General features: G+C 57.2%; 2 protein-coding genes across 10 annotated transcripts in view; one reads left to right on the top strand and one right to left on the bottom strand.

Annotated features, from left to right (window-relative positions):
- The first annotated feature begins 2,806 nt into the window (after positions 1 to 2,806).
- LRRC26 (leucine rich repeat containing 26) lies at positions 2,807 to 6,954 on the top strand. Its single transcript, XM_057379783.1, has 2 exons — positions 2,807 to 3,640; positions 4,535 to 6,954. Exons 1-2 carry the CDS (start codon positions 3,097 to 3,099, stop codon positions 4,792 to 4,794), a joined length of 804 nt encoding a protein of 267 aa, XP_057235766.1. The 5' UTR covers positions 2,807 to 3,096; the 3' UTR covers positions 4,795 to 6,954.
- A 269-nt stretch (positions 6,955 to 7,223) lies between these two features.
- The window catches only part of GRIN1 (glutamate ionotropic receptor NMDA type subunit 1), a 38,934-nt gene continuing 20,623 nt past the window's right edge, over positions 7,224 to 25,534 (bottom strand). For 2 of the 9 annotated variants that reach the window (XM_057379788.1, XM_057379789.1), the window contains 12 exons: positions 24,913 to 25,048; positions 23,897 to 24,024; positions 23,551 to 23,715; positions 23,193 to 23,311; positions 22,382 to 22,494; positions 21,765 to 21,913; positions 20,891 to 21,048; positions 20,355 to 20,516; positions 18,612 to 18,721; positions 17,446 to 17,591; positions 14,717 to 14,827; positions 7,224 to 8,872 (listed from right to left, as the gene is read on the bottom strand). In XM_057379788.1, coding sequence (XP_057235771.1) covers positions 8,804 to 8,872; positions 14,717 to 14,827; positions 17,446 to 17,591; positions 18,612 to 18,721; positions 20,355 to 20,516; positions 20,891 to 21,048; positions 21,765 to 21,913; positions 22,382 to 22,494; positions 23,193 to 23,311; positions 23,551 to 23,715; positions 23,897 to 24,024; positions 24,913 to 25,048 — 1,566 coding nt within the window. In that variant the 3' untranslated portion in view covers positions 7,224 to 8,803. Of the gene's footprint in view, positions 8,873 to 10,647; positions 11,941 to 14,716; positions 14,828 to 15,978; positions 16,021 to 17,445; positions 17,592 to 18,611; positions 18,722 to 20,354; positions 20,517 to 20,890; positions 21,049 to 21,764; positions 21,914 to 22,381; positions 22,495 to 23,192; positions 23,312 to 23,550; positions 23,716 to 23,896; positions 24,025 to 24,912; positions 25,049 to 25,534 lie in introns of those variants that run through there. The other 7 variants (XM_057379786.1, XM_057379787.1, XM_057379790.1 and 4 more) reach the window with 5 other exon arrangements.

Below are 25,534 nucleotides of genomic sequence, written 5' to 3'. Positions count from 1 at the left end.
GAGCACAGCCTGGGGAGCCCCAGGGCAGCCTGCAGGGTGCTGTGCTGTGCTTCAGAGATTCCATGAGAGTCCTGCCTTGGACTTTTCATTGCCTGGGGACACACAAGAAATAAAAGCCTTCATGGAATGCATAGGAGCTCCGAGAGAGCACCTAATGCACCTTCCCCTTTATCCACATTTCCCCCARACAGCCAGCGCTGGGTGCTGGGAGCACTGTGGGAAGGGCCCATCCCTTCCCGCAGGGTTCCAGCAGCTCTGTGTCCAGCCCAGCACCTTTGGATCCCAGCTTTCCAAGAGTGCCACAGACCCCTGTCCCACACCAACATCGCCCCTGCCCTGCCTCCCTACAGCACCAGAACCACTCTGGGGGCTTGGCCCTTGCTCTGTGCCTCGGTGGATATCCCCCTGCTCCCAGCCGGTGGCCCGTCACTGAAGGAGGGGATCCATTCCAGCACTTCACCCTGGWAATGCTTTTGGTGCTCTGGCTGCACACTCTGATCTGGCACCTTGGGCAGAGCAGGGCCAGTGCTGAGCTCTGTACCCTGGGGGCTCCTCCATGGCACAGGACACCCGAGCTGTGTGGCAGAGCAGCTGCTCAGAGCAGCCTGTCCTGGCCCTGGCCCTGGGGCCCGACTGTGCTGTTCCACGTGGAGACTAACACCTCGGGAAGAGGCTTTGTGGAGGTGGAGCAGAACACYGGTGGGTTCTGCCCTGGCTGGGGACAGGGAYCTGGGCTCTTCCTGCAGGGTACTGGGTCCCCCTGTTCCAGGGAAGGGGCAGTGAGAGGGTTCCAAGTACTGGCAGGTGAAAGGGCAGTGGTGGCATTGCTGGGGTACAGGACCGCAGATATCCCCAACTTGCCATTGCAGTAGGCTGCAGCCAATGCCCAGGGAACAGGAGGGGAGCATGGGAGGATGTCAGGACATGTCCCTGGCAGGGACATCACTCCTGCCATATGTCATTAGGGTGACAGCAAGGGGCTGGCAGAGGAGCTGAGATAAATATTCAGGGTTTCCGTCTCCCAGGCTCTCTAGCACAAAAGTTGGAAATTACCTTGTTTTTAATAGTGGTTTGGGTTATTTTTGCCATGAATTTTTCCCTTCTCACCCGATCCCAGATGAATGCGGGCAATGGGCAATGCAGCTCCTGGGAGGGAAGAGCATTTCGGGACAGGGCTCCCTCAAAATCCAGGTCTCCATATAGCCTGTGGCTGCGGAAGGGATGAGCTGGGGCTGCAGCTCCACGTGGCAGCGGGTTTGTGCCCTTGCCCTGGGGCTGGGCTGGGCTGGAGGATTCCTCTGAATTATTTCCAGATGGGGATTAACGCAGCAAACTGAGTTTCCTGCAGGATAGATAAACAAAGCAAAGCTCCTTGGGATGCTATTAATAAAYTCTCTGCCTGCTGCTTCTGTCCCAGATTTGGCCTGGGGTGCAGCTGTGCCCTGCCTTGCTGCCCATCCAGCCCCTTGCCTGTGGGGTRGAGTGACAAGGATTCCTCTGGAACCTTGGCTACTGGGGTGATGTCMAAATCCAGCTCCCTAAACCAGRGGTTGGTCAGAATTGAGAGAGTCCAAAGCAGTTCTGTTATTGCAGGGCYTTCAGGGCCATTCAGGGCAGTCCCAGCCCAGCCAGGGGCTGCACCCACAATGGACAATGGCTCAGGCTTTTTCACCCTTTCTCACTTTTGTCCATTTGCACATCGGGATTTGCTGAATCCTCCAATTGCAGCTGCAGCCAATGCAGTCAAAAACTCCAACTTGGCTCCCCCAATTCTCTGTTGTTTCCATCTCTTGGGGCCTGGCACAAGGAGGTGTCCTTGAGTTTGGGGCTTCAGAGGAATTGTTTTGTGTCAAAATGGGAGAGCAGGAGCTCAGCACTCTCTGTGGGGTCTGGAGTTATCCAGTGAAGAATTCCACGGGTACAGAGACATGGAAATAGGGAAACTTAAATCCTGAGGYATCGGGGTCCTAATGGGACAGGGAATGTGAGGGTGTGAGTAGTGACAGTGCCCCTGTTCCGGGCTCCACTCTGGCTGTGTGGGATGAGGGGCTGCCAGCCATGTCCCTTGGTCCCACAGTCCCCCTGAGCTCTGCCAGGGGCAGTTGCACTGGGAGGTGTCCCCTCTCCTCCCCAGCCTTCAGCTGCTGGGCTTTGGGTGGCTTTGAAGTGGAGCGGGTGTAAACAGGGTGGAGGCAGACTTTGAGCCCTCTGGAGCTGGCACTGCCTTGCCAGGGTGAGGGTAAAGCAGTTTGGGGTGGCTGCAGCCCAGCAAGCTCACCTTTGCCATGCTTGTCACCGGGGGAGTTCCTGGGTGACCCTCTGTGCACACAGATGTGTGACCCTGCCAGGGAGGAGGCTGGCCCATGGGATAATATCCCAGCCCTCCTCATTTTGGCATGGTTGGTGGGCTCCTGATAGGGGCAAACAGGGCTCGRACAAGGGCTGGCATCTGCAGGGTGGGCCATGGCTCCCAGCAGAGCCCCTCACTGAGGACCTCCAGGSATGGTGGGACAGCACACACATCAGATGGGGTAGGACCTGAAAATGATAGGATTTTGTCCCAGTTGTGTTTTGTGCCAGTAATTCAGCCACCTATAGGAGTCCTGGGCCCATAAACCCCTCTGTACCTGGCTGGGAGGCAGCAGGGCTATAGGGAATGCCCCTGGGGAGGATGGAGGCTTAGAGATGGGTCTGGATGTGCTGATTTCCAGCTCTCCAGCCTGCAGCACACACAAGCAGTTAATCCCAGGCCATGCAGAGCTGGCTGCTTACCTGGCTGGAGTTGTGCCTGCTGGAGGGAGGGACGTGGGCACAGTTCCACACCTTGCAGGGCAAGCATCATTGCAAAAATATTTGCTGAAAAAAGTGCAGCTCCACCCCGAGGAAAACCGGGTCCGGGAGCAGAGCACGATCCAGGCTGGCAGCCGGGAGGGCAGGGGAATGAAGGAGAGTGGCTCCAGGGAGCCGAGCGCCKTCTGACACCTCCAGCCAGCAGCACCGGGGGCAGCGGGCACTCCCGGGGGGCCGGGCAGGGCAGGCGGCTCTAGGSAGACGGGCTGCAGGGGAATCCAGCACAGCAGCTCAGGGTTGGCAGCCATGGGCTGCTGGAGGGTCCCCAGCCCCGTGCTGGCCCTGCTGCTRCTCCTGCGCCCCCCAGCCTGGCCAGCCTGCCCCGCTGCCTGCCGCTGCTCCCCGGGACRGGTGGACTGCGGCGAGCGTGGCCTCCGCCAGGTGCCCTGGAGCCTCTGGGCCAACACCAGCACCCTGCTGCTYGGCTACAACTTCATCACCGTGCTGGGGCCACGCTCCTTCCCTCCGCTGCCAGRGCTGCGGCTGCTCAGCCTGGCCCACAACCGCCTGGAGCTGATCCATGGCCAGGCGCTGCTGGGGCTCGGGGCGCTGCGGGAGCTGGACCTCAGCCACAACCACCTCACCGTGCTGACCCCCGAGACCTTCCTGCCCCTCACCAGCCTGACCATGCTCAACCTGGGCAGCAACAGGCTGGGGGAACTGCAGCCTGAGGTGCTGGGTGCCTTGCCCCAGCTCCAGGTGCTTCTCCTGCAGGACAACCCCTGGGTGTGCAGCTGCGGCATCCTGCCCCTCTGGCGCTGGCTCAGCCACAACAGGGAAAAAGTGCGAGGTGAGTGCCCAGAGGGCTGTGTCCCCRAGCCCCCCACCCACTCCACACTGGCTGGTCACCCTGCCAGGACTGAGCCAGGACCCAGCACCCTGGCTGAGAGCTGGGTGCTCAGCACCCTTGGCGAGGCAGTGAGGGTCTGCAGAGCCTGGCCTTAGATCATGGCAGCTCCGGTGTTTGTTTGGGTGGATACACTCCTGTGTCTTACAGTTGGTGCCCACATTTTGACCTCGGTCACGAGCAGGGAGTGCCTGGGGAGGAGGGCTGGGCACTGTCCCAGTGACAGCCACTGTCCCCAGCAGTGTCACCAGTCCAGTCCCACGGCACCTGAAGGGACCAGAGGACCCTGTGTGTCAGGGTGCACATCACTGCTGACCCAGCCAGCCCCTTCCCCAAAGCCCCCCTGGACCTGGTGCTCATCCTGCATTTCTTCCCCCACAAGCCCCAGAGAAAGGCAGCTCTGCCAGCGAGCTGAGTCCCACCACTACTGCYCTATCCTGCTTGCTTCCAGCTCAGATCTGTGACTGCACTTGTGCTGCCTGGGACCTTCTGTGGCATCTCCAGGCTGCCTGCTCACTGCTCCTCAATGGGAGAGTGTCCCTATCTGTTTGTTGGGAGCCAGGCCCTCCCCCTTGCCTGCCCATGCCATGCCATGCCATGCCATGCCATGCCATGCCATGCCATGCTATCCCATCCCAGTCTCTGGGGCTCAGGATGAGTCCTGAACCTCACAGTTCCCCTTCTTCATACCCTGGCACAGGTGCTCTTGGTGAACCTGGCTGTCCTCCTGCTGTCCTCCTGCCCTAGTGCCACCTGTCCCATGCCATCCCCCCTGCCCTTTGCACCTGCCTTTTCCAGCTGCCCCCTGTGCCCTCCAGCACCACTTTTCTCTTCCAGAGAAAAGTTTGCTCCTCTGCAGAGTTCCRGAGCAGCTGAACAAGTACCCGATCATGGCCTTTGGGGATGARTCCTTCAGGCAGTGCCACGAGACCTCGCTGTCCTCCCAGCACTACATCGCCTTCTTCATCATCGGACCCTTCTCCTTCATCGCCAGCATCTTCTTCTGCACTTTCATGGGCTCCCTCATGGTGCTGTACCACAGCCTGCGCCGCGAGTCGCTCTGCTGGAGGAGACCCCGCATCTGCAGGGTGCACTGAGCCAGCCCAGCCCAGCCCAGCCCTGGGCAAGCTGTGCTCCAGCGGCTGGCAGCCACCTGGTGCAAACACGGCCCTGTGGACCAGTGAGAGCAAYTTCTGCTCTTGGAATCGCTTTGCATTTTCTCAGAGTCCCCCTGGAAGCTGCCCCTGCCAGGGTGAGCAGCCTCCAGCTCTGAGGTCAGCTCCAGCTGACCACAACTGCTCTCAGAGCTCTGGGAAGCTCCCCCAGATCACCCTCAGATCTGCAGATCCCCTTCCTCTGGGGCATCCTGGTGATCCTTCTCCCCTTGTCGTGCCCCTGTGCTGCCCTCAGAGTGCWTTCAGGATGCCCCACACACCTCGCTGTGCCTTCAGGAGCAGCCTGGGAGCCCCTGTSTGCATCCAGGACACACCAGGCTCCTCTCAGTGCCTTTCAGGGCACCCCAGGAGTCACCATCTGCTTTTGGTGCAGCCCAGGAGCCTCTGTGTGCCTCTCAGTTTGCTCCTACTACCTCCTAGGGCTTTTTGGTACCTACAGCACCTTCTGACTGCCCTCAGTGACCCCAGCAGCCTCAGCACCTTTTTTCTGTACCCTCAGAACTCCCTGGCTTGGCTTTTCTTGCACCCAAATGCCATGTTGGTCTTCTGTGCTCTGCCAGGCACTAGTTTGCTTTTTTGTGTGCCCCAGAGCTCTGAGTGTGCCTTTTGGAGCACCGGAAGGTCACTGGGTGGTTTGGAGGACTCCAAAGCCTTTGTGGGGCTTTCAGTACACCCCAGGCCTTGCTGCCCAAGGGCAGGGCTGATTACACAATGCTCCATTTTGATAGTTTCCTTCCATTGAGTCAGAAATGCTGGTGCTGAGAAGGCTCACCCAACAACCCAGCTCTAGGGTGAGGCTGAAGGTGAGGGTGAGGGCCAGGAGAAGCCATGAGTTGACACTGATGTGGTTCTGTGGAGGAGCTGCCAAAGGAGGGTGAGGCTGCAGTGGTTTCTCCCTCAACAGCTTTTCCCCAGGCTATAACTCATGCCCAGCTGAGGTTTAGGGTTAGCTCAGTGATGGCAGTGGGGACACTTGACAGCCCAGAGCTGAGCCCTGGCTGCTGYCTCACCTCCCATCGCCCACGAAATGGCGTGGGGGCTGCCCCTGAACCTCCTGCCCTGCTGCCTCCTGCCCTTCCCTGAGGAATTGCTGCTGGAAATGCTTAGTCAGTGGGCTGGGAGATGGCCTGGAAGGATCTGGATCTGTGCTCCAGGGGAAAGCACAAGCTGAGGTGACAAAAACATCTTTCAAGGGGAAACAGTAGCCCTTTTTGGCCTGATCTCTTAGCCACTGCATGATGAGAGCCACAATGAGATGCTGTGACYACCAGCCTTGTTCACTCTGTCCCCTGCCCACACAAGAGCTGGGACCTGCCAGGGATGTGGCAGCAGTTGGTGCATCCTTTGGCACACTCTTGGCATGGGGTCAGCAATCCACACATAAATAAACCAAATGTCACCTCTGCTGTGGCTTGCTCCCATTTTTATTTTCRAGAGAGTAACCAAGCCAATGTGCTACCACATGGTGAGACTTCTCCTTGCTGCTCTGTTGTGGGGCTGGGGGGCTGCAGGGAGCTGCTGGAAGCAGTGTCTGCTCCAGTGCTCMCAGCCCTGCACCTGGAAGGGCTGCAGGGCTCCCACCAGGATTGTTATCTTGCCTTTACCAGAAGCCATCCCAGTTCTCCCAGACCCTCTCTAGACAGCATGCAGTTATTCCCAAGAAGCCCTGGGCYTCTCATTTGGAGCTAGAACATCCTGCATGGCCACCTGAACCCCGCGCCTTCTCTCAGGCCATCCCAAGGCTGAGCCCCCGTGGAGGCTGGGCTGGTGGCCTCAGCACATGGGGAGCAGGCTGTGAACACGTGATGTTCCTTCAGTTCAGCCTTGGGGCACCTTCCTGCTTTGGAGATCACTTGATGGACCTCCCTGTGGGTGGGCTGACATATGGGGGCCTCCCCAGTGCCTTCATCCCTGCAGTCTCTGTTCCCAAAGGCTGGCCCCACTGGCCAGGCCCCAGGCTGGCTCCCAGGAGATGGGGGCCCAGCATGGCAGGGGACTGTGTTGCCCAAGATGGAGGTGGGGCAGGACCAGGGGTGTGGCACTGGTGTTTGGGTGGTCCCAGGCTGCCCCATCCCCTCGCTGCAAGGCCTGTGCCACACCCTGGCTGTCCAGGCTGGCTGGCTGTCATCTAGGTACCCCAGACTGGCGGTGCCCTTTCCCTCCCAGTCTTCTCTCCAGTTTCTGGCCTTTCTCCCTGCTGATTTCTCCATCCCTTCCTGTCCCCCCAGTGTTTGCAGACCCTGCAACAGGGCTGGGTGAGGCTCTGATTTGCTACAGGGCTCCCTGCCAGCTTTGTCAGAAGTCAGAGACAGAAAGAAGCCCACAGCTCTGGAATAAACCACTTCATGATCCATTCTAGACTTTACTGAGCTCTTGCAAAAACTTGGTATTACTGTAACATTGACGTATAAAGTAGGATGGGTCTGATTTTTCAGCTGGAGCTAGATGAACTTGATGGAGCCACAGCAGTTGGTGGGATGATGCTCTCAGACCTCAGCTGCCATGTGAAAGCCCTGCCCGTGGGCTGCTGCCCACGGGGGCAGCCTGGGGCAGGGAGAAGGCAGTTCGTGCCACTGGGGCTGGGTACCACGTCGTGGGTGGACTCTCGGTGCTGGCAGCAGACGGGATGTGATGCTGCCCGTGCGCGTACAGTGGCTGCTCATCCCCAGCTGGTGCCACATGCTTCCCCAGTGCCGCGGGGTCTGCCCCGCTGTCAGCGCCCACGGGCGGGGAGGGGGCTCAGGGGCTGCCACGTGGGCTTAGGGGAGGAAGGGGTGRGGAGGGATGGCGTCGGCCTGGCTCGTTTGGTTCCTTTCCCCTGAACTGGGATCTGGTTTCCACGTCTCCGGGTTCAGGCAGACGCTAGGGCTTCAGGGCTGCCGCGGGAGGTGCTGGCAAGCTTGAACTGCAGGTGAGGGTGGCAGGGAAGCCACCAATGCTGGCCGTGGTGCCCCGACAGTGCTGCCAGGCTGGGTGGCTGCTGCAGCACCGCAGCAAGCCGCGATCGGCCAGCAGCATCTCTCCTTGCATTGCTGGTGCTGAGGCAGTGTGGAGCTGGGGTAGAGGTCAGTGCAACCATCCAGAGCCATTTTCTGTGGAGAATTCCTGGCCAGGAGAGTTGCTGTGTGAGTGCTACATGCTGGCCGTGGCCAGGTCCTGGGGATGTCTTCTGTGCAGGAGAGGTGGGAGCCGGGATCTTGGCTGGTGGCACTCTGTGGGCTCCGGAGTGCCATGGTTAGCACAGGGCTGTGGGCTGCAGGGTGGGGGCTCTCCTGCAGCAGCCGGACCACGGACAGGAACTGAGTCACAGCCACAGGCTGATGGGAGGGAAAGGAAGAGGGTCCATCCCCTGCGAGGAGCAGAGCACACATYGTCCAGCCCCTGTGGCAGGGGTGAGGGTCACTGGGCACTGCAGGAACACGTACCCAGCCTGCTGCACCAGAGGCTGGCTGCTCCAGCTGCTCAGGGCACGTCGCTGGAGTTCTCCAGGTGCTGGGAGATGTGGAGAACGTATCTGAGGGGCTGGGTGTGCTCAGAAGGCTGCAGCCTGTGAGGTTAAGCACGTGTTTGTAGTCTGGCACCAGCTCTTCCCTGCTACTATGGGAGAGCAGGTGCCGTGTGCCTGCTGCAGTCCTTTCCCCTTGCAAGGATCCAGTCAGTGGCAATCCTAATTATCGTGGCACTGTTTGGAAGCAATTATCTCTGTACAGTGAAGTCCAAACCTTGTCCTGGTCCTGCCGTGCTTCCTGGGGCACGAGCATGGCAGCAGGCCTAGGAAGGGAGGGAGATATACAATGGAGTCACTCTGTATGGATGAAGGATGCTTTCCTCCCATCTCACCCAAAAGAACCCATCAGTGTCCTTTGAAAGGCAGTCCTGGCTGTGCCTTCCTACAGTGTTGGGCAAGGACTGATGGCCCTCGGGGAGGAGGTCACACCACAGTGCTGACTGAGGGGTCGGAGAGGTTGAGCTGGCCAGTGATGTCGGTGGGGTGATACTGCTGCAACACACAAATAGACAGACAAGGAGAGAGAAGTGTTAGGCAGTTCTGGCACTTGTCCCCACTGCTGCTTGTATCCCATGTATCCCCTACAGGATCTCCCTTGGGGGTGATGCAACGCCCCGAAAGCTGCTGCTGACTGAGGTTTCCTTTCCCAGGGCAATCCACGCTCGTGCAGAGGTCATGGCAGACACTCTCCAAGCACCCCAGAGCTGGGCAGAGGGGACACCCAGGAGCGTGGTGCAGCTTCTGCGGAGCGTGGCTGCCACGTCACCCGCTGAGCCAAGCCCTCTCTGCTCTGGGAGGGCTACGAAACAAAGCCTATGACTCATCCACCCAACCCACGCCTGAACCTGTGTTTGGAGGGTCTGGCTGGGTTTTGGCACCTYTCTGGTGCCAGATCAAGCTGTGCTTTGAGGCCAGGGCATTGCACCTCCTTGCTTGAATGACCCTGCCGTGTGACTGTCCTTTCATGCAGGTGAGATGTGTGGTGTGGTTGGCTTGTGATAAAGTGTGGCGTTGATTGCTAATGTGAAAATACGGCCTGGGGTGGGGATGTGGCCTGGGTTTGGGGGTCTGAGCTCCTTGAGGATGGGGGGGCTCAGCATGGGAGGGACMATGGGAGAGACCTCCCCCGCTGCAGTCCCATCAGCAAGGGTGGGGGAGAGCAGAAATACCCATCCATGGGCAAGAAAAAAGTCCTTCCTCACCAGGCAGGAATTTACAGCTGGGCAGTTATTTCTTCCCTTCCTCCTTCCAGACTCTCTTCCTCTCCCAGCTCTACTCCCCTAACTCCAAACCCCGACCTGGAAGCCCTGTCCAGCCCTGCTGTGGGAGCGGTGACTCAGAGCATCCTGCGCTGCCCTCTGGGGTCCTGAACCGGTGTCAGGGCAGGAAAGGGTCTCTGTGGGTCTTGTGAGCCACAGCACAGACCCTCTCCAGCGACATTTTCCCAGCCCTTGCACCACCCTGCCCTGGAGGGCCTACGCTCTGAGGGGCTCCAGGGGGCTCCTCGGTGACGCATTTCACCCGCCCTGCTTTGGTCGATGGTGGCCGTGGCCTCGACGGTGCTGCCAGCAGCTCTGGCACTGTGGCTACCCTGTGTGCTGCACTCCCTGCCTCCTGCCACGGGCGGAGCCRGGGCCCCCCAAGCATGGTGTGGGCTCCTTGGGGTTGCCCTGGCCAGCCCAGCTTTGAGCCTCCCCAGGATGGGGCGGGGCCAGCATGCTCCCGTCTCTGTGGTACCATGCTGGGGACGCACTGACACCCAGGGAACCTCTSACGGGACCATTCTGTCACTTAGGGCAATGGAGCCTCCGGGAGTTCCTTGGCATGGCTTTGCTTTGCTAAGGGGCAACAGCTCGGCCATCACCTGTTGGCACAAAGAGTGGCCRAGGCCATACTGAGGTCACTCTGCTGCCCTGGGGGGAGCTTTTTGTGGGTATTCATCAGCCCACCAAAAAACACCCCTCTCTCCCAAAAACAGGTGCAGCCACCGCCTCCTYRTGAGAAATTTGTATTCTGGCTAAAYGCAAGGTTTCCATGRCAGAGCTGCCGGGAGGTGTGTGCTCATGGGATGGGGCTGGACTTGGGCAGAGAGGAGAGGTGACTGGGAAAGGGGAGAGGCTGGGTGATTCACTGGTGGGGGAGAAGGAGGAACTGGAGACACAAAAATGAATGGGCAGAAAGATCCTTTGTTAACCACCCTGCCTGATGCAAGGTGGGTGGAAGAAGCGGTGTGTGCCCGTGTGAGTGTGAGTGCCTCGGTGCACGTGTGCGTGTGGGTGCTGTGGTGGTGTAGCAGGGCAGGCTGGGGCCTTCTGGCCTCTCTGCACAGCTCTGGGCATGGGAAACACTAAAACAACCAAGCGAAATGGGCAATCTGGCCAGAAAAATTAAAATACAAGAGMATGGCTTTTGATTTGAAAGCATATCTCCTCCAATCACAGAGTTATCACAGGGTAACATTCTCATTTACTTTTTTTTGTGTAAAGTTCATGCATGCAATTTTTAATAATAAAAATGAAAATTAAAATAAAAAGGGAAAAGAAAAAAAAAAAGCAAGAAAACGGTCATATCAAAACTATGTTAAAGTAGAACCAATGCTAGAAGCACATATCAATAATTTGGGGTAAATTATGTTACAGGGATGGTGCAATAATCCCCAAACCAAACATTATAAAGCCAAGAAATTAATCAATATTAACCGTAGAAGAGACTCAAACATGTTAAGGTATGGAAGTGAAGTGAAGGCACCAAAAACTTTAAATGACAACCAGGAAGAAAATATAGACAAGAACTTAAGGTCTTTAAAAATGACTTCAACCTAACTRTGCTCATATGGTAGTCCCTGGCTGGTGGAAGATTCTCTGGAAGAATTTTGTTTGTTGTTTTGGGTTTTTTTTCAATTAAAAATTAGGATTCCAGCTAAATGCAATCTTGCTGTAGAAAATATCAACTTCCCTTTAGAAAAAAAAAAAAAGAAAAAAAGTTGTCTTTGACCTACTTTTGGTTCTTTTGGGGCCAAAAGCTAGGCTCTTTCCCAGCCAAGAAGCGTTTGGCTTTGGGACAGCTGATCCTTGACTGAAAAGGTAACCTTTTGCAAGGCAGCCCCTCGGTTCTCGCCCAGCTCTGGCACCATCCCCACCCTGGCCGGGTGGTGACGTGGGACGTGTGCCATGCTGTGCCCGGGGCTGCCCAGGGCTGGCAATGGCGGGGGCTAAGGGGCCTGTGCACCTCGATACGTGTCTGTACGCAATGTGCCGGCTCGGAGTGTCTGTGTGGTTTGTGCGTCTCACATGGCGTCTGTGGGGTTGCAGTATCGTGGGTGGCTGCGATGGATGGACACGTCAGCTCTGCCAGTGCTACTCGAGTTGCAGGAGCTGCCTATGGGGAACACATGCATCTCCTCCTGGGGCGGTGGGGATGATGTGCCGCGGAGAGGCTGTGCAGCTCGGGTGATGGTGGGCGCTAGGACGTTCAGAGTGGGGTGGAAGCTTCCCAGGGCTGTCTTGGCTCCATGGTGCCAGCCTGTCTCTCTGGCACTCCTGAGGGACCATTCTGCAGGGCTGCAGAGCAGAATCCATTTTTAAAACTCCCGACAACGAAAAGGAAAGAAGCAAGGCCACCAGGTCTGCGTCTTTCACTTGCTAGCCAGGAGAGCCCGTGGGGCTGGGGTCAGCCTGGCCTTCCGGCCCCATGGGCTCTCCAGCCTTGTCCATCTAAGACCTGGTGTCTTCTGCTGAGCGTCATGAAACAGAGCACCTCGCTGCTTTCTCATCTTTACAAGGACCCCAGGCAACGTGCCCCAGCATGCTACGGACTCGTGGGGCCTTCCAGCAGGAGGGCATTGGGGTCTCTGAGCCAGGGCTGCTGCACGGAAGTGGAGGTCACCAAGCACAGGCTGTGACATGAGCTGGTGGCAGCACCCTCCCGCAGGCTGCTCACTCTGCAGAGCAACCGGCAGGTCTGCCCAACATCACCACAAAGCTCGCTCCACCACRGACCTCCTGCAATAGCTGCTAGCCTCCAAGTCGGCCACGTGGGCTTGGATGTTTGCCCCACTGGCCTGTTGTTGACCCRGCTAGCCCAGTTCCCTGGGGAACATGTCCTGGGACCCTGGCCAAGTCACCCTGTGGCAGGCAGAGGACTGTGACAGGCTTCTGAGCAGTGGGGGATGCTTGACCATGCAGCTGCCCCCAAAGTGGGGACCATCATCTGGGATGAGTGGGGTCATCTCCCTCCCAACTTGCCCATGAGCAATGTGCCAGGAAGAGCATGGCTGGGACCCAAAGCGTGGGGAGCCCTGTGTTGTGGTGGGTATGGGAAGGGGAAAGAACAGCTCCAAGGCCCATCCATAGGACCTGTGGTGCAGGTGGGCCCTGGACCTGGTCAGCTTGGGGCTTTGGGTGCTCCTGGCATGGGGCAGAGAGGGCTGTGGGCTGGCTGGGGTAGGATGGGTGTCACACCATGGCGCAGCATCAGGACCAGGATGCTTCCCTGAAGAAGGGGCCATGTGGGAGGTACCGGGGTAGCACACACCAGCTGCCCCATTTTTCCTGGGTTCTCCCTCTCTCCTCTGCTTATCGGTGTYACTGGTTCCCCCAGGTGCCCGGGGCATCATTATGTTTCTGCTCTCCCAGGACAGGACCCCTTGGTTTCCTAAGCATGGAGTAGTTCAAACACAACAGAACATGGGGGTCTACTCAGGATGTGCAGATCTTTCTGTAGATTTTTCTTGCCTCTTTTTTCTGTGCATTCCACTTGTCCCTCCTCCTCCTACTCTTGCATCACCCCCTGCACCACCCACCCCATCTCTSTCTCCTCTGCCCCAGTCATGGCTCAGGCCATGAAGACACAACTTGTGACCTCCCTGCAGAGCTGTTTGGGGGGTGCAGCAGTGGGAGAGGGGACCCCAGACATGGGGGMATTACTGGGACATGGTGCCACCTAGGAAGCACAGAGGCAGCACAGGAGATGACAGGGATGACCATCTTCCCTGTGGGGTGCAGAGGATGAGTGGGAAGGGTGTGGGTGTCCCCCCATGACTTCCAGGCTTCGAGGTGACAGTGAGAGGAGCACTTTGTGTGAGATAGTGGCAGTCAAGCCCAGCTCAGGGCTCAGCTGCCTCCAGGGCCACGTTCCAGGGGTGCTCCAGGAGCTTCTTGGTATGGAGCCTGCGCTGGTGTCAAAGGCAGCCTCCTCCATTTCTCGTACAGAGCCGTGGCCCCGAGACCCCCTGCGATAACACATGCTGTCCCCGAGGCGCCCAAGCCTGCGGCTGGGGACGGGCCACCCCACCACGGGGGCCACATCTCCCCGCGCTGCCACCGTCCCCCCTGTCCCTGCCGCGCCRGGGGCAGCCTGGCAGGGACCTGCTCTGAGCAACCCCGGGCACAAATGCGCCAGTCGCCCCGGGGAGGTGAATTTGGCAAGCCCGTCACGCCAGGAGGTCGGGCAGCAAAACGCAGCGGGCGCTGCCACACGAGACAACAGAGTAGCCACAGTGCAGAGTGTCATACAACAGACGGCGACATGCAGAGGGACACGGCTCAGTCCGACAGACCAACAGCCCAACCTGACGCTGAAGTGTCTGAAGCTCCAGCACGAGCAGACACATTTGCACATTTGGAAACAGCTGGCTTTAGAGGCAGCAATTTGGAAATTTTCTCTGGTTATGTGAGAGCAGCGGAAAACACAAGTTTGAACCAAGGCTGGGTCTTTAACAACCTCCTCTTTGGAGCCTTTTTATCTCTTTTCTAGAGCTGCATTACTGCTGATGATAACCAGAGGCAGCTGTCACTCCTGTGCGAGGACTATTCCGAATGCTAATTGTCACAAACAAAAATCACATGTAGAAAGTGTGACACGCATGGCTCTTGGTGAGGTGACACGGTGCCCAAATTAAATCAGGGTGATTGTTTTTAGGCATACAATGACAAACAGGTACAGGAACATTTAGGAACAGAAAAAAAAAAAAAAAAGAAAAAGAAAAAATGTCATCAGTTTCAAGAGGTCAGCACCAGTAAGGTGAGCGAAGCACAAAGAGGAACATCAGAAATCATCCAGGCAAAAAGAAAACAGAAAAAAAACAAAACAAAAACTCGGTTGCATCTCCCAACTCATCACAGGACTCCAAGCCACCTCCTGCCTGCCCTCCAGGATCCCAGCATCCTTTCAGGTACACGGGATGACTGACTCACTGACTGACTGACTGACTGGTGACGAACATGAGCTATGCATGTACACTGGCAGCTTCGGGATGAGTGTGTGGCAGTCGATGGGATGGCAGAAGAGAGAAAGAGAGAGAAAGAGAGAGGGCATAATTGTTCTTCTTCCTCTTACCGTATCCTTGGAGGACCTACGTCTCTTGAAGCTGGAGGCCAGGGTGGAGGTGATGGACCTAAAAGTGGCTTTCTTTTTAGGGTCAGGTTCTGCTCTACCACTTTTTCTATCCTAAAATGAATATGTATAAGTAATTAGATCTCTAGTGTGTTGTTGGAAACTCTAAATCTATTTGAATACTGCCCCGTGTCATGGCCTTCATTTAGGTGAGAAAGCTACTGGAGGTGTTCTGCCACTCCCAGTCCTCCAAGGGCCTCTGTGACCCACGTTATGGCACAGCCACCACACTGCTACAGCTACGGGGGGCCGGCCTCGCATCTGGAGAGCTGAGAACCCCTCTGGGAAGTAGCCCTGCTCTTTTGGTGTCTGCAGCCAGGCTGGCACAGCTGATCTCGCTTCCTGGGGATGTTCTGCCTGGCTCCCTGCCCCTTGCTTCCACCGCTAGCCTGGCTGGACCGAGATGTGAGATGCTGCACCTACCACTAAAAAAAAAAGTGCTCAGGGCCTTTTCTGCGGCTGAATCCTAGTGCCGCAAGAGAGAGAGAGGACTGCATTGAAAGAGAAGTCATTGTATGAATATTCTGTAAAAAAAAAAAGTGTTCAAAAATTCAAATGATGCAGTTGTGCAAAGCCGAACGTGGTTGTTGGTGGTGGTTTGGTTTGTTTTCCAAAGTAAAACAGGCTAAAAAACAAAAAGGAAACTGGAAGAAAAAGAAAAGTAAAAAAAAAAACCACAAAGGAAAAGAAAGGGAGGAAGCAAAGCGTTAGTGCCATGATGTCGTCAGGTCGGGATGAACTCAAAGAGAAACAGAACTGAAAAATGTAGGCGTTGGAGTTAGCGAGTCGGACCTGGTTGGCGCAGGCTGGGAGCACCAGCCGCCATGGTGCGGGGGCCGCGGGCCGGGGGGCCCGGCCGCGCTTGGCGCCGGGCGCTGGCAACGAGTCCTCCCCAATTGCTTTGGTGCCAATGAGTGTGACCTTTCCGACGGGGGACGGAGTGACCAGGTCTGGCTCTGCTACCGCACGGGGGTAACCAAAATGTATCCCGCTGGTGCGTAGAGCATGCTCGGGGATACATTTGCTCCTCCTTCTCAGTTCTCTCTTTTGCGGACATGCACAAACGGAAAGGAAAGCAAGATGAATGGAATGAAATGTCTTTTTCTTCCATGGCATCTCAGGAAATAGCCATGGCAAAACTGTGATCCCAAAAACCATTATTTTTGTTTGTTTGTTTTAACAAATAAATCTTTCCACTTGCCTACCTTCTAGCAATGTACCAGATACTAGTGCTCTGACGTTTCCTCCTGTGGAAAAGTCTTACAATGTCAAACGGCTCTTTACCATGAGGCTGTTTACCCCCACAGGGCAGCATGCTTTGCTCACAGTCCCACAGACTCTGCCCAAGGACCCAGTGCAGTATTTTCTAGAAGGTTGGCAAGTGAAAAATGGCAGTGCGACTAGTGTGCTCTGTCCCAGCAGCCTTAACCCCCTCGGTGCTGCTGCTTTTTGGAAGCAAAGGAAAAAAAAAGGAAAAAAAGGAAAAAAAAAATTGAGAAATGGCTTTTCCGAGACTCTTTCCGGTGAACTGAACCCAGCGAGCTCTCAGGATACAGCAGCCCGGCCTCGTGCTCCCCTTGCTGCTCTCGGGCAGTTGCTTCCACCCAGGCAGCCCCCCTGCATGCCCCAGCCAGCATTGCTTCTTGGGGCCCCGGCCGGGCTCTTTGTGGGGTCCCCAAGCCTCCTTCTCTCTCTTTGCTTCGCTGGCTCTGCTCCGAGCGGCAGTGTCCTTTAGGCACCTAAAGGAGCTCTTGCTCTTGGAACGGTGCTGTGCTTCCCCAAGGGAAAAACCAGCCCGGGCAACTCAGACAGAGCCTCCAGCTGCCCTACACTGRGGGTCAGGGGCACTGTGGGGCTCAGCCCCAAAAGCAGCAGGGTAAGGGAAGTGTGAGGCTGATGGCCCACAGACGTGCCCATGGCTCAGTGTCACTTCCAGGCACCTCTGACCCTCCTGGGCTTCCCTGCCTGAGTGGCACAGAGATGTTCCAGGAATGAGAGAAGCGTGGGAGAGCAATGACCCCATGGAAGAGGCCCGAGGGAGCCGGGCACTGACAGGGACCGGCACTGCTGGCTCCTGTGTGGGGAAATGTCCTTGTCTTCAAAGGACAAGAGCACGCACCACCTCTTTTTGGAGTCGGTCCTGGGTATGGCAAGGGCTACCGCGCAGCTGGGGAGCAGGCAGGGMAGGGGAGGTGATGGGGATAATCTCTGGAGCATTCCTCAACCTGAGCACCGGGCAGGCATGGTCAGTAACAGCGGGTTGACCCTCCCATCTACTGGTGAGCAGGGCCAGAGCCAGGCAGCAGGGCAGAACCTGCAAAGGAGCYGTGCTGGCACTGCCTGCTCAGCCAGGGCAAGGTGTAGCTCTGGTACTTGGTCCCAGCAGAGCAAAGCCCCCGTCCCGAGCTCCACTGGGGCCATTTGGGCCAGGTCTCTGTCCCTGGGGGAGCTGTGCTGGGAGAGACAACACTGGCCAGGGGCAGCTCCTGGGGGACAAGGCAGGGACGCTACCCTACAGCTCAACAGGCACCCAGTAACTCCCAGCTGGAGTTACTGGGGTGGGCTGGGGRACAGAGGGCCCCATGCTAATCCACAGCTCTGCATTCACTGGTTTGGTGAAGGAACGGAAAACGCACCTGGTGGAGATTTGCTCTAAAAACGGTTTGTCCTACCTGCAGGTTTTTCCTCCACACATTAACGGCCGCAAACGCCAGCTGCATCTGCTTCCTCCGCGCGTCCTTATGCCTTTTGTAAGCTATCTCTATGAATATTAAAAATATCCCGGCAACAATACCTCCAGCCACCAGCATAAACACACCTGAAATAAGCAGGAAAGTTACAGGGGGCAGTGGAAATTGCAACATGACCACTCATTTCTTCTGCATCACTCTCAGCAATGGCAGCAGCTGCCAAGCTGGGGTTCCCCTGCCAACCCCCCGCAGTCCTGGCGGGCAACACAGCCCAGGCTCAGATTGGGCACCTGAGGGATGTTGGTGCCAACTCCGGGGAGTAGAGAGCACTGAGCTGCTGGGGACAGGGACGGGGAGCCCCAGGGTGGACCCCATYCCCAGGGCTGTGGTGTTGTTTGCACCAGAACCCAGCTCCGGTGCTCCCGTTTGGCCCATTGAGAAGCACAGCCAGCCACAGAGCTCTGTGCTGTCCTTGGATRCCTGCAGCCCTCAGGGCTGACATTTTTGGAGTGATGTCTGAGGAGATGGAGCAAAATGCCCCCTTTCTCCGTGCCTGTGACCTGGCCAGCAGTGCTGGTGAGGGCRGAGTGCCAGCCAATACCCCTCATCCCTCACGGCTGCATTGTCTGGGTATAGGAGTGGCTGCACCACCTCAGCACAAAGGGACAGCCTGTGGGGGGGGGGTCTCACAGTCTTTGCAAGATGAAAACCCCTTTGCACTGATTATCCTTGTCCTGCCTCCTGCCCAGGGCTCCTCAGGACTTGGGGGCTGCCCCTTGCCTCCAGCCCCCTCCTGCAGCAGGGTTCTTGCTCACCTCCCCCGAGTGCTGTTCCACTCTCTGCATTGGTGACAGCTCTGATTGCACTGTGACAACCACAGTTTGGCCAGGGCAGAGCAAGGGGAGCAGTGCTCACACCAGGGCAGCCCCACCAGGGAGAAGGGCACCTAGGGATAGTGGGGGACRCTTTGTGGAACTGTCTGGAATTAGGTGGGAATGGAGCCCACCTCAGCAGCCTCCCAGCACTAGGAAAGCACAAACCCAGAAGCAGCAGAGGTTTGGCCCAAGAGGAGAGCCCTGGARAGGAGAATGTCTTGACCAAAAGCAGGCTACCCAACGAAGGGGGAGAAAGAGGTTTGCAGAACAAACCTGCCATATTTTCAAAGGTGAGTGTTGCTGGGGCATTGCTACGGGAATCACACTCTTGATACCTCACCCAAGTCTTGTCCAAATCCTCCATGAAGCCGTTCTCGTGGGACCTGGAAGCACAAGGAGACAGGACAGGGCAGTCACTGGGGACCAGTCACAGGCAGCTGGGGCACACACTGTGTGCCTTCGTGCCCTCCGTGTTGGACTCTGTGCTGCCTGCAGCCTCCAAGCACAGGAGCCAAGGCTGAGGGTGGCTGCACACCCCTGGGCACGTGTGGCCTTTGCACCGAGTGCGTGTGGCTGCCAGTGCTGCATGGCTCACACACAGAGCCACGTGCAGGGCACTGGGGTGAGTGGGCACCCACAGCTTCCTGGTGCCACTGCTGCTGGGGCACCACTYGGGCAGGGGCTGCTGCCAGGAACAGCCACATGGAAGCCATGGGGAAGGTGTGTTCCCAAGGAGGGATGGAGCAGGCAGTGCTCACAGAGCTCATGGAGGGGGCTGCAGGGAGGGGAGGACACATGAACCACATTTCACAGTTCATTCCTGCATGGCTCCTCCACCCACCAGGGCCACTCGGAACTCAGGCAATGCTGGACCCCAGTTCTTTCTGGTGACCCCCAGCACCCTCTAGGTCAGGGCACTGCTGTCTGRCAGCTCCTTGCAGTGCAGTGAGGGCTGGGACACCCCAGCAGCTTGRTGTCACAGCCTGGGAGGAAACAGAGTCCTCCCAGTGCCCATTTCTGCCCAAACAGCTCATGGGGCTGGAGGGGGCACAGAGCACACATCCTACTGCAGGCTCCCTTCACTTTCCTCCCTCTTCTTYCTGGGACATCCCCACTAGCTTCCTGGGCCACCTGCAGCCCTGGGCTTCCCCATCCTCTCCCAGGAGGACAGTGAGGACTCCTGTGGCCTCTTCAGGCTCCTCACATGGTTGTCCCAAATCCCATCTATCCTGCTGCCACCCATCCCTATGGTCAGTCCATCCCACAGATGGGTTTCATGTTACCCTGGGTCCTGCCTGTCTTCCACATCCTGCCCATCCTCTCTCAGGTCTTTCCCCTCCACATCTTGGGCAGGACCCTGGTGGTTCCTGACCTTATCTATCCTAAATGAATCTCACATTTCTCCCACCCTTCACTTGCTGTTTCCCAGCTGCCTGTTTCTCCATCATGACATTTCTCTGTCTGCAACGAGTAAGGCATTTCCAAAGTAATACAAGGAGATCCCTTTTCACCCAATATCAGATTGACTTGTGACATCCTGCACTSCAGGTTAGTGCTGGTGTAAAAGCCTTGGACACAGAGGGGATCCTCTCATATCTCTGCGTGGCAGAAATAGTCAGAGCTGAAAGAAAAGCCCCTGAACGACCAATCCAGGGTGCTGCAATGCTGTTGGACAGGCTGAGCCCTGAGGGAGGAGCAAGGAGTTGGCAACACCCACAGAGACCTGGCCTGGATGGCCCCTGCTGCTCTCTTCCTGCTTTGACTACACTCCTGACTGCTCCCTGGCCTGCTCTGCCCTCCTGCCATGTTTCTGCTGCTTCCCCAGCCCTGTGAGCTAGMTCTGAGACTGTGGGTGCCCACTCCAGTCACTCAATGTCCCCTTTGTTGGAGGGAATGGCAGCCCTGGGTGCCCCTGGCCCTGCAGAGATTTCCAGGGTGGGCTGGCAGTGCCTGGCACTTGTGCACTAATACATGCAGCATTTGGGGCAGCCCCCACACCCAGAGCCAAGTACAGACTTGAGGATGGCCAGGGAGACGTTCTGCTTCCAGGGGCTGTCCTTGCGCATCCCGATCCCGAAGCCAGAGCGGAAGAAAAGCTCCCCTGTTGTCACCAGGTCACACTTCTGGGACGCCTCAAACTCCAGCACTGCCGAGTCCCAGATGAAGGCATGGAGCTTGCTGTACACAGAGAGAGGATGGACAGGTCACTCTGGGCAGCCCAGCATGTCTGCAGCCATCGTGGGAGCAGCAAGGGTGCACCCAGCCCTAATTTAAACACCAAAGCCACCCAGCCTTGCACTGAAAGAAGAAAAGAGGCCAGAAAGGGAGGCCAGGGCCAGGGCTCTCATTGTGTCATTCCCCATGCAAACCTTGTGCTTCCCACCCAGAGACCTGGAACACACCAGGCAGATCCCACCCGGCACTAGCTGAGAGGTCCCATCAAGCCGTGCTTTGACTGCAGCTCCCTCCAGCTTTGCCCTGCTTGCTCCACCCTMCTGCAGCTCCCTGAAGCCCTTACCAGCATGGCCAGGCAAGTTGCTGGCCTTACTCACTTGTCCCTCACTGCCTGGATGGCTTCGGCAGCGCTCTCGTAGTTGTGCTTCTCCATGTGCCTGTACATAGTGCTCAGCTCCACCTGCCGTCGGAAGTAGATGTCCACGGAGCTCTGCTTCACCGTGGCATAGATGAACTTATCCGAGGGGTTGCGCAGCTGAAAGGCAAGGGCAGAGCTCCTTATTTTTCTGTCCTTTATCAGCAAAAACAAATCACCCCAAAGCCCTGTTCCCTAACTTCCAACCTCCCTCAGGGATCTGTTCCCTAGAGAAGACCTTGATCTCCTCAGAGGATCAGGGTGGGAAATGCTCTGGGCCTATGGTGCTGGGGCAGGGGATGCTATGGGACAGGAACACTGTGGCACTGAGGGTGCAGGAGGCCTGTGGATGCCATGGGGCTGGCAGTGCCGTGGGCAGGGCACACAGAGGGGTGGAGAATGCTGTGGGTCAGTGCTGCTGCAGGGTGCATTCCTGCATGTCTGGGCTGATGAGCTGTGGCTGTGTCCTTGCCAGAGCAGGAAATGGATTTGAGGCATGTGGGGAGTATTGACTGCACCGCAGGGACAATTGCATCAGTTATAACTCATCCATAATGAATCGTTTCCTCGTTGGTTGGTGGAGGCTCTCCAGGAACTGGCAGGCAATTTGACTGCAGACGGGCTAATTCTGGGCAGGTTGTTTTCCTGCTGATCCCTGCCCATGTCTGCCCATTCCCACCCAGGGCACAGGCTCAGACTCACCAGTGCCAGCCCAGGCAGAGCTGCCTGGGTCTGGCCCCCTGGCACAAATCACAGCTGTGGTAAATCAGGGCTCTGGGAGCTACAAGCCATGTTKTATGCCCCAGGGAAGGGGAAAGCAAGCCAGGGGTCATTACCCGGGGGTCATTAATGCCTGTGATCCTCTCCTCAGGCCGGTCTAACACCAGGAAGGCTGCCAGGTTGGCAGTGTATGAGGCCACAATGATCATAGCAAAGCCAGCCCACACCATGCCAAGGATACGGGCAGAGAAACTCCGGGGAGCACCTGGAGGGAGAGAGGAGAGATCAGAGTGGCATGAAAGGGCTTGGCTTGGTCACCAAAGCCATGTCAGTCCCCATGAGTCCAAYGGCAGCTGCAGATGGGCACCATCTGTCTCATCTGTGTGATGWGCTTCTGCACTGCCCAGACTAAGACAAGCTCAGCTCCTTCTGGGGCACTCTGAGAGGGTGGGAAGCCCTGGACAGGGGATTCAGCCCATGTCTCCCAGMCCTGTTTCCCATCACTGGTGTTGGGGGTGGCAGGACAGCCTTCCCAAATGCCACAAGTGTGTGACAATCAGCATCACCAAAGCTCCTACCAGCCTGCTCCAGGGACGGCTCAGGAAATGCGGTCCCCACAGGGACCATGTGAGGAGGGCGGGCAGTGAAAGAAGGCAGGGGTTTGTSCCCCAGCCTGCCCAGCTCAGAGCCAGGGCTGCAGGGCAGAGTGGTCCTGCTGTGAGCTGTGACTCACCTTCTCCAATGCCAGAGTTCAGCAGGACTCCCCAGGAGAACCACATGGCCGAGGAGAGAGTCAGGGCATCTTCCTCCTCCTCCTCACTGTTTACTTTGAACCGGCCAAATGGGCTGAAGAACAACAAAGAGCCCTTCTCATTCTCCTTACCTGGAGTCCCAGGGCTCCCCACTGTGCCCTGCRTGTCCTGGTGCAGCCCTATGTCACTTGTCCCTGCACACTGTGCCCATGTCCCAAACAGCTCTTCCCTCTCCTGTCCCACTGCTGGCACAGCCCCTGTGCTGATATGCAGCTCTCTCCATCTCATGCTGATACTGCTCTCATCACACTCTCTCCAGACCAGAATATCTGACCCTGGACAGCTCAAGCCTCTTCCACTGCAGCACAGAGGACTCCCTGCAGATTAGCCATCAGAGCCTTTGGGCAAAGGGCTGAGGCAGGGACAGGTTCTCTCGCCCTAAGAAGAGCTGCCCCAGGACCAAGGAAGGCTGAAAGGAAACTCTCTGGGAGCCCAGGAACTGAGGGTCCCCTTGGTCAGGTATCTGTGCAGCACCTGGTCTGACAGATGTGTTCCCACATCCCTAGCTGCTGGGTACCCCACATATCCATATCTCTTCACTCAGGCAGCCAGAGAGGCCAGAAACCTCAGCCCAAGGCTGCTGGGGGAGAGAAGGTGGGTTTAGACTCTGTGAGAGCCCCCCAAGGGGTTGTAGGGCTGTGCCAARCAAGACTCTGGAGGGATCCAGGGGACAGTTCCCAGGAACACCTCCCTGTCCCCCCCCAGACCTTGGGGGACCCAAAGTCCACTCACCTGAATCGGTCTAAGAGGTACAACATCACTGCCACCACGTGCACAGACAGCCCCACCAGCAGCCAGAGCGTGCTCTGGAAGGGCTGCATGAAYGAGTCCAAGGTGCTGCGGGGGATTTCCTGCACACAGGAGAGAGGGGRACACTGCTGGCACCCACCACACCTATGGAAGCAGTTGCTGGGGCCCCACCCTGCCCTGATCTCCTGTGCACAGGAAGGGTCAAGTTGGTGCAGTGCATTAAACCCAGCGGCAGGGAGGTTGGGGTTTGCAGGAGCTGTACTGGGAGAGCTCGGCATGATGCAATCTGGGGAAGAGGGGCAGCTCCCGTGTTCTACAAGACATCCCACCCAGACCATACCTTCTTCACAAGGATGGTGAGACCCTGGTACTTGAAGGGCTTGGAGAACTCAATGTACTGGGCCCGCTCRTTGTTGATGGTGAGCGGAGCCACAATCATGTCTGCTTGGCCGCTCAGCAGCTCCCCCATCATCCCGTTCCACTCCTTCTTGTTGCTGTTGTTCACCTGCCAAGAAGCCAAGGCAGGGTCAGAGGCCTGCCCTGACACACATCCCCCACCAGCCAGGACCCTGTACTTGTCAGGAATCCTGCACTGCCCTTCCACCCCACCCTGCTCAGGGCAAGGGCCTGGGGGTGTTTCAACACATGAGAAATGCAAAGAAAGATCACAGGCTGCCCAAACTCACCCGCTCTTGGGTACCAAATTTACCATCAGCCACCAGGTGAACCTCGTAGGTGAAGTTCATCACGCCTGCCAGGCGGATGAGCAGATCAATGCAGAAGCCGTAGCAGCACAGTGCCACAGTGGGACGGCCTGGGGGAGGGACAGGAGTGGGGGATGAGTGGGGGCAGCCCTTGGCCATGGACCCCACACAGGATCCATGGCCATCCCCAGCCAGAGCAGCCACCCCATGAGTCTGGCTCCGCATGGGATGAAACCACGTTATCCATCAGGGCCATCTGCTTTGACCATCCTCTCTCACTGCCTCCATCACCTGTGGGTGTTGGCAAGCTGGGGACAAAGGGGTCCCGTTCCTTTGCTGTGTACATTGAGGTGGGCTGGGAGTGGGTGCTACCCACCCACTGCAGGGCATGGAGGGGGCTCAGTGCATGTGTTAGAGGAGCCCTGACRTGAACCCAGCAGGCTGAACACAGCCCAGGACACAACTCTGGGGGGATGTTGTGCACAGGAGGGTGTGATGAGCAAAGGATGTCCCTCAGGTGAATTTGGGCAAGCCTAGCGTTGTTGAGCAGCTCCCACACTGCACCAGGTGCTCACTCCTGATTCTAACATGTTTCTGTAACAGTTTGAAATTGATGCTGTGTCAGCGCAGCAGGTGCTGATGTGCCTTGGGGTTCTTGCTGATGCTGGAGATATCCAGGCAAAGGGAATTGGAACATGTCAGGAGACAGAAACTTGGGAAGCAATCCCTCAAAGCAGCCCTGGAGCCCATCCAGCAGAGAGACAGTGGGAAAGCATCATTGGGCTCAAACCCTGCATCCCAGTGCCCAAGTTCCTGCACAGCACTGCTGTGATGCTGAGCTGATGGCAGGGTGTCTGGGCCCCGCTGTGCTGTCACTCTTCTGTGCCTCATCCCCTGGGCCTCCTGTGTGACCAAGCACCCTCCTTGGGACCCCTTCTCAGGGTGGGAATCTCCCATCAGCTGGGTGGGCTCAGGCAATCCCCACCAGACTGAGTTACCTGGGATGGTCTCATTGGGTCCAGTGCAGAAAACTTTTTTCACAGGATCTCCATTGATGGTGAATTCCTCCCTGCACGTCCCATCAGCCTGAGTGGGCTTCACATACACAAAGGGCTCTTGGTGGATGGTCACAATCTGCGAGGTGAAGCACAAACACCTGCTTGTCTCTCCTTCCCTCCAGATCTACATCCCTGTGGTGGGAGCTGGGCTGCTCTCCCCACACTAGCCGTGGTGCCCTCCCCAGCTGCCATCTCAGCCCAGCAGCAGGATCTGGCTTTGGCATGGAGAATCAGAGAATTCTTTAGGCTGGAAAAGACCTTTAAGGTCATGAAATCCAACTGTTAACACAGCATTGCCAAGGCCACCACTAAGAACATTTGCTTTCCCTGCACCCAAGATGAGGAGCAGCCAWGTCAGCACCCTCCTTCATGTGGCACTTTCACCTGAGCCCCAGAGTCTCTGTTCCTAACAGAAGACTGATGGGAGAGCCAGGATGAGTGCCTGGAAAGGGGCTCTGGACATTGTCACACTGCCCCAAGGTAATGCCAGTGTTTCAGTCCTGCCTTGGACCTTTCACAAAAGCAGCAATCCCAGTGTGCCCACAGCACCTCTTCAGGGACT

The sequence above is a fragment of the Malurus melanocephalus genome, unplaced genomic scaffold (genome assembly GCF_030028575.1).
Source record: "Malurus melanocephalus ecotype Western Australia unplaced genomic scaffold, MMel_1.1 scaffold_424, whole genome shotgun sequence".
In the NCBI taxonomy this organism is placed as follows: domain Eukaryota; kingdom Metazoa; phylum Chordata; class Aves; order Passeriformes; family Maluridae; genus Malurus; species Malurus melanocephalus.
The sequence above is the reverse complement of the archived record's forward strand: the minus strand, read 5'-3'. Positions and strand labels throughout refer to the sequence as shown.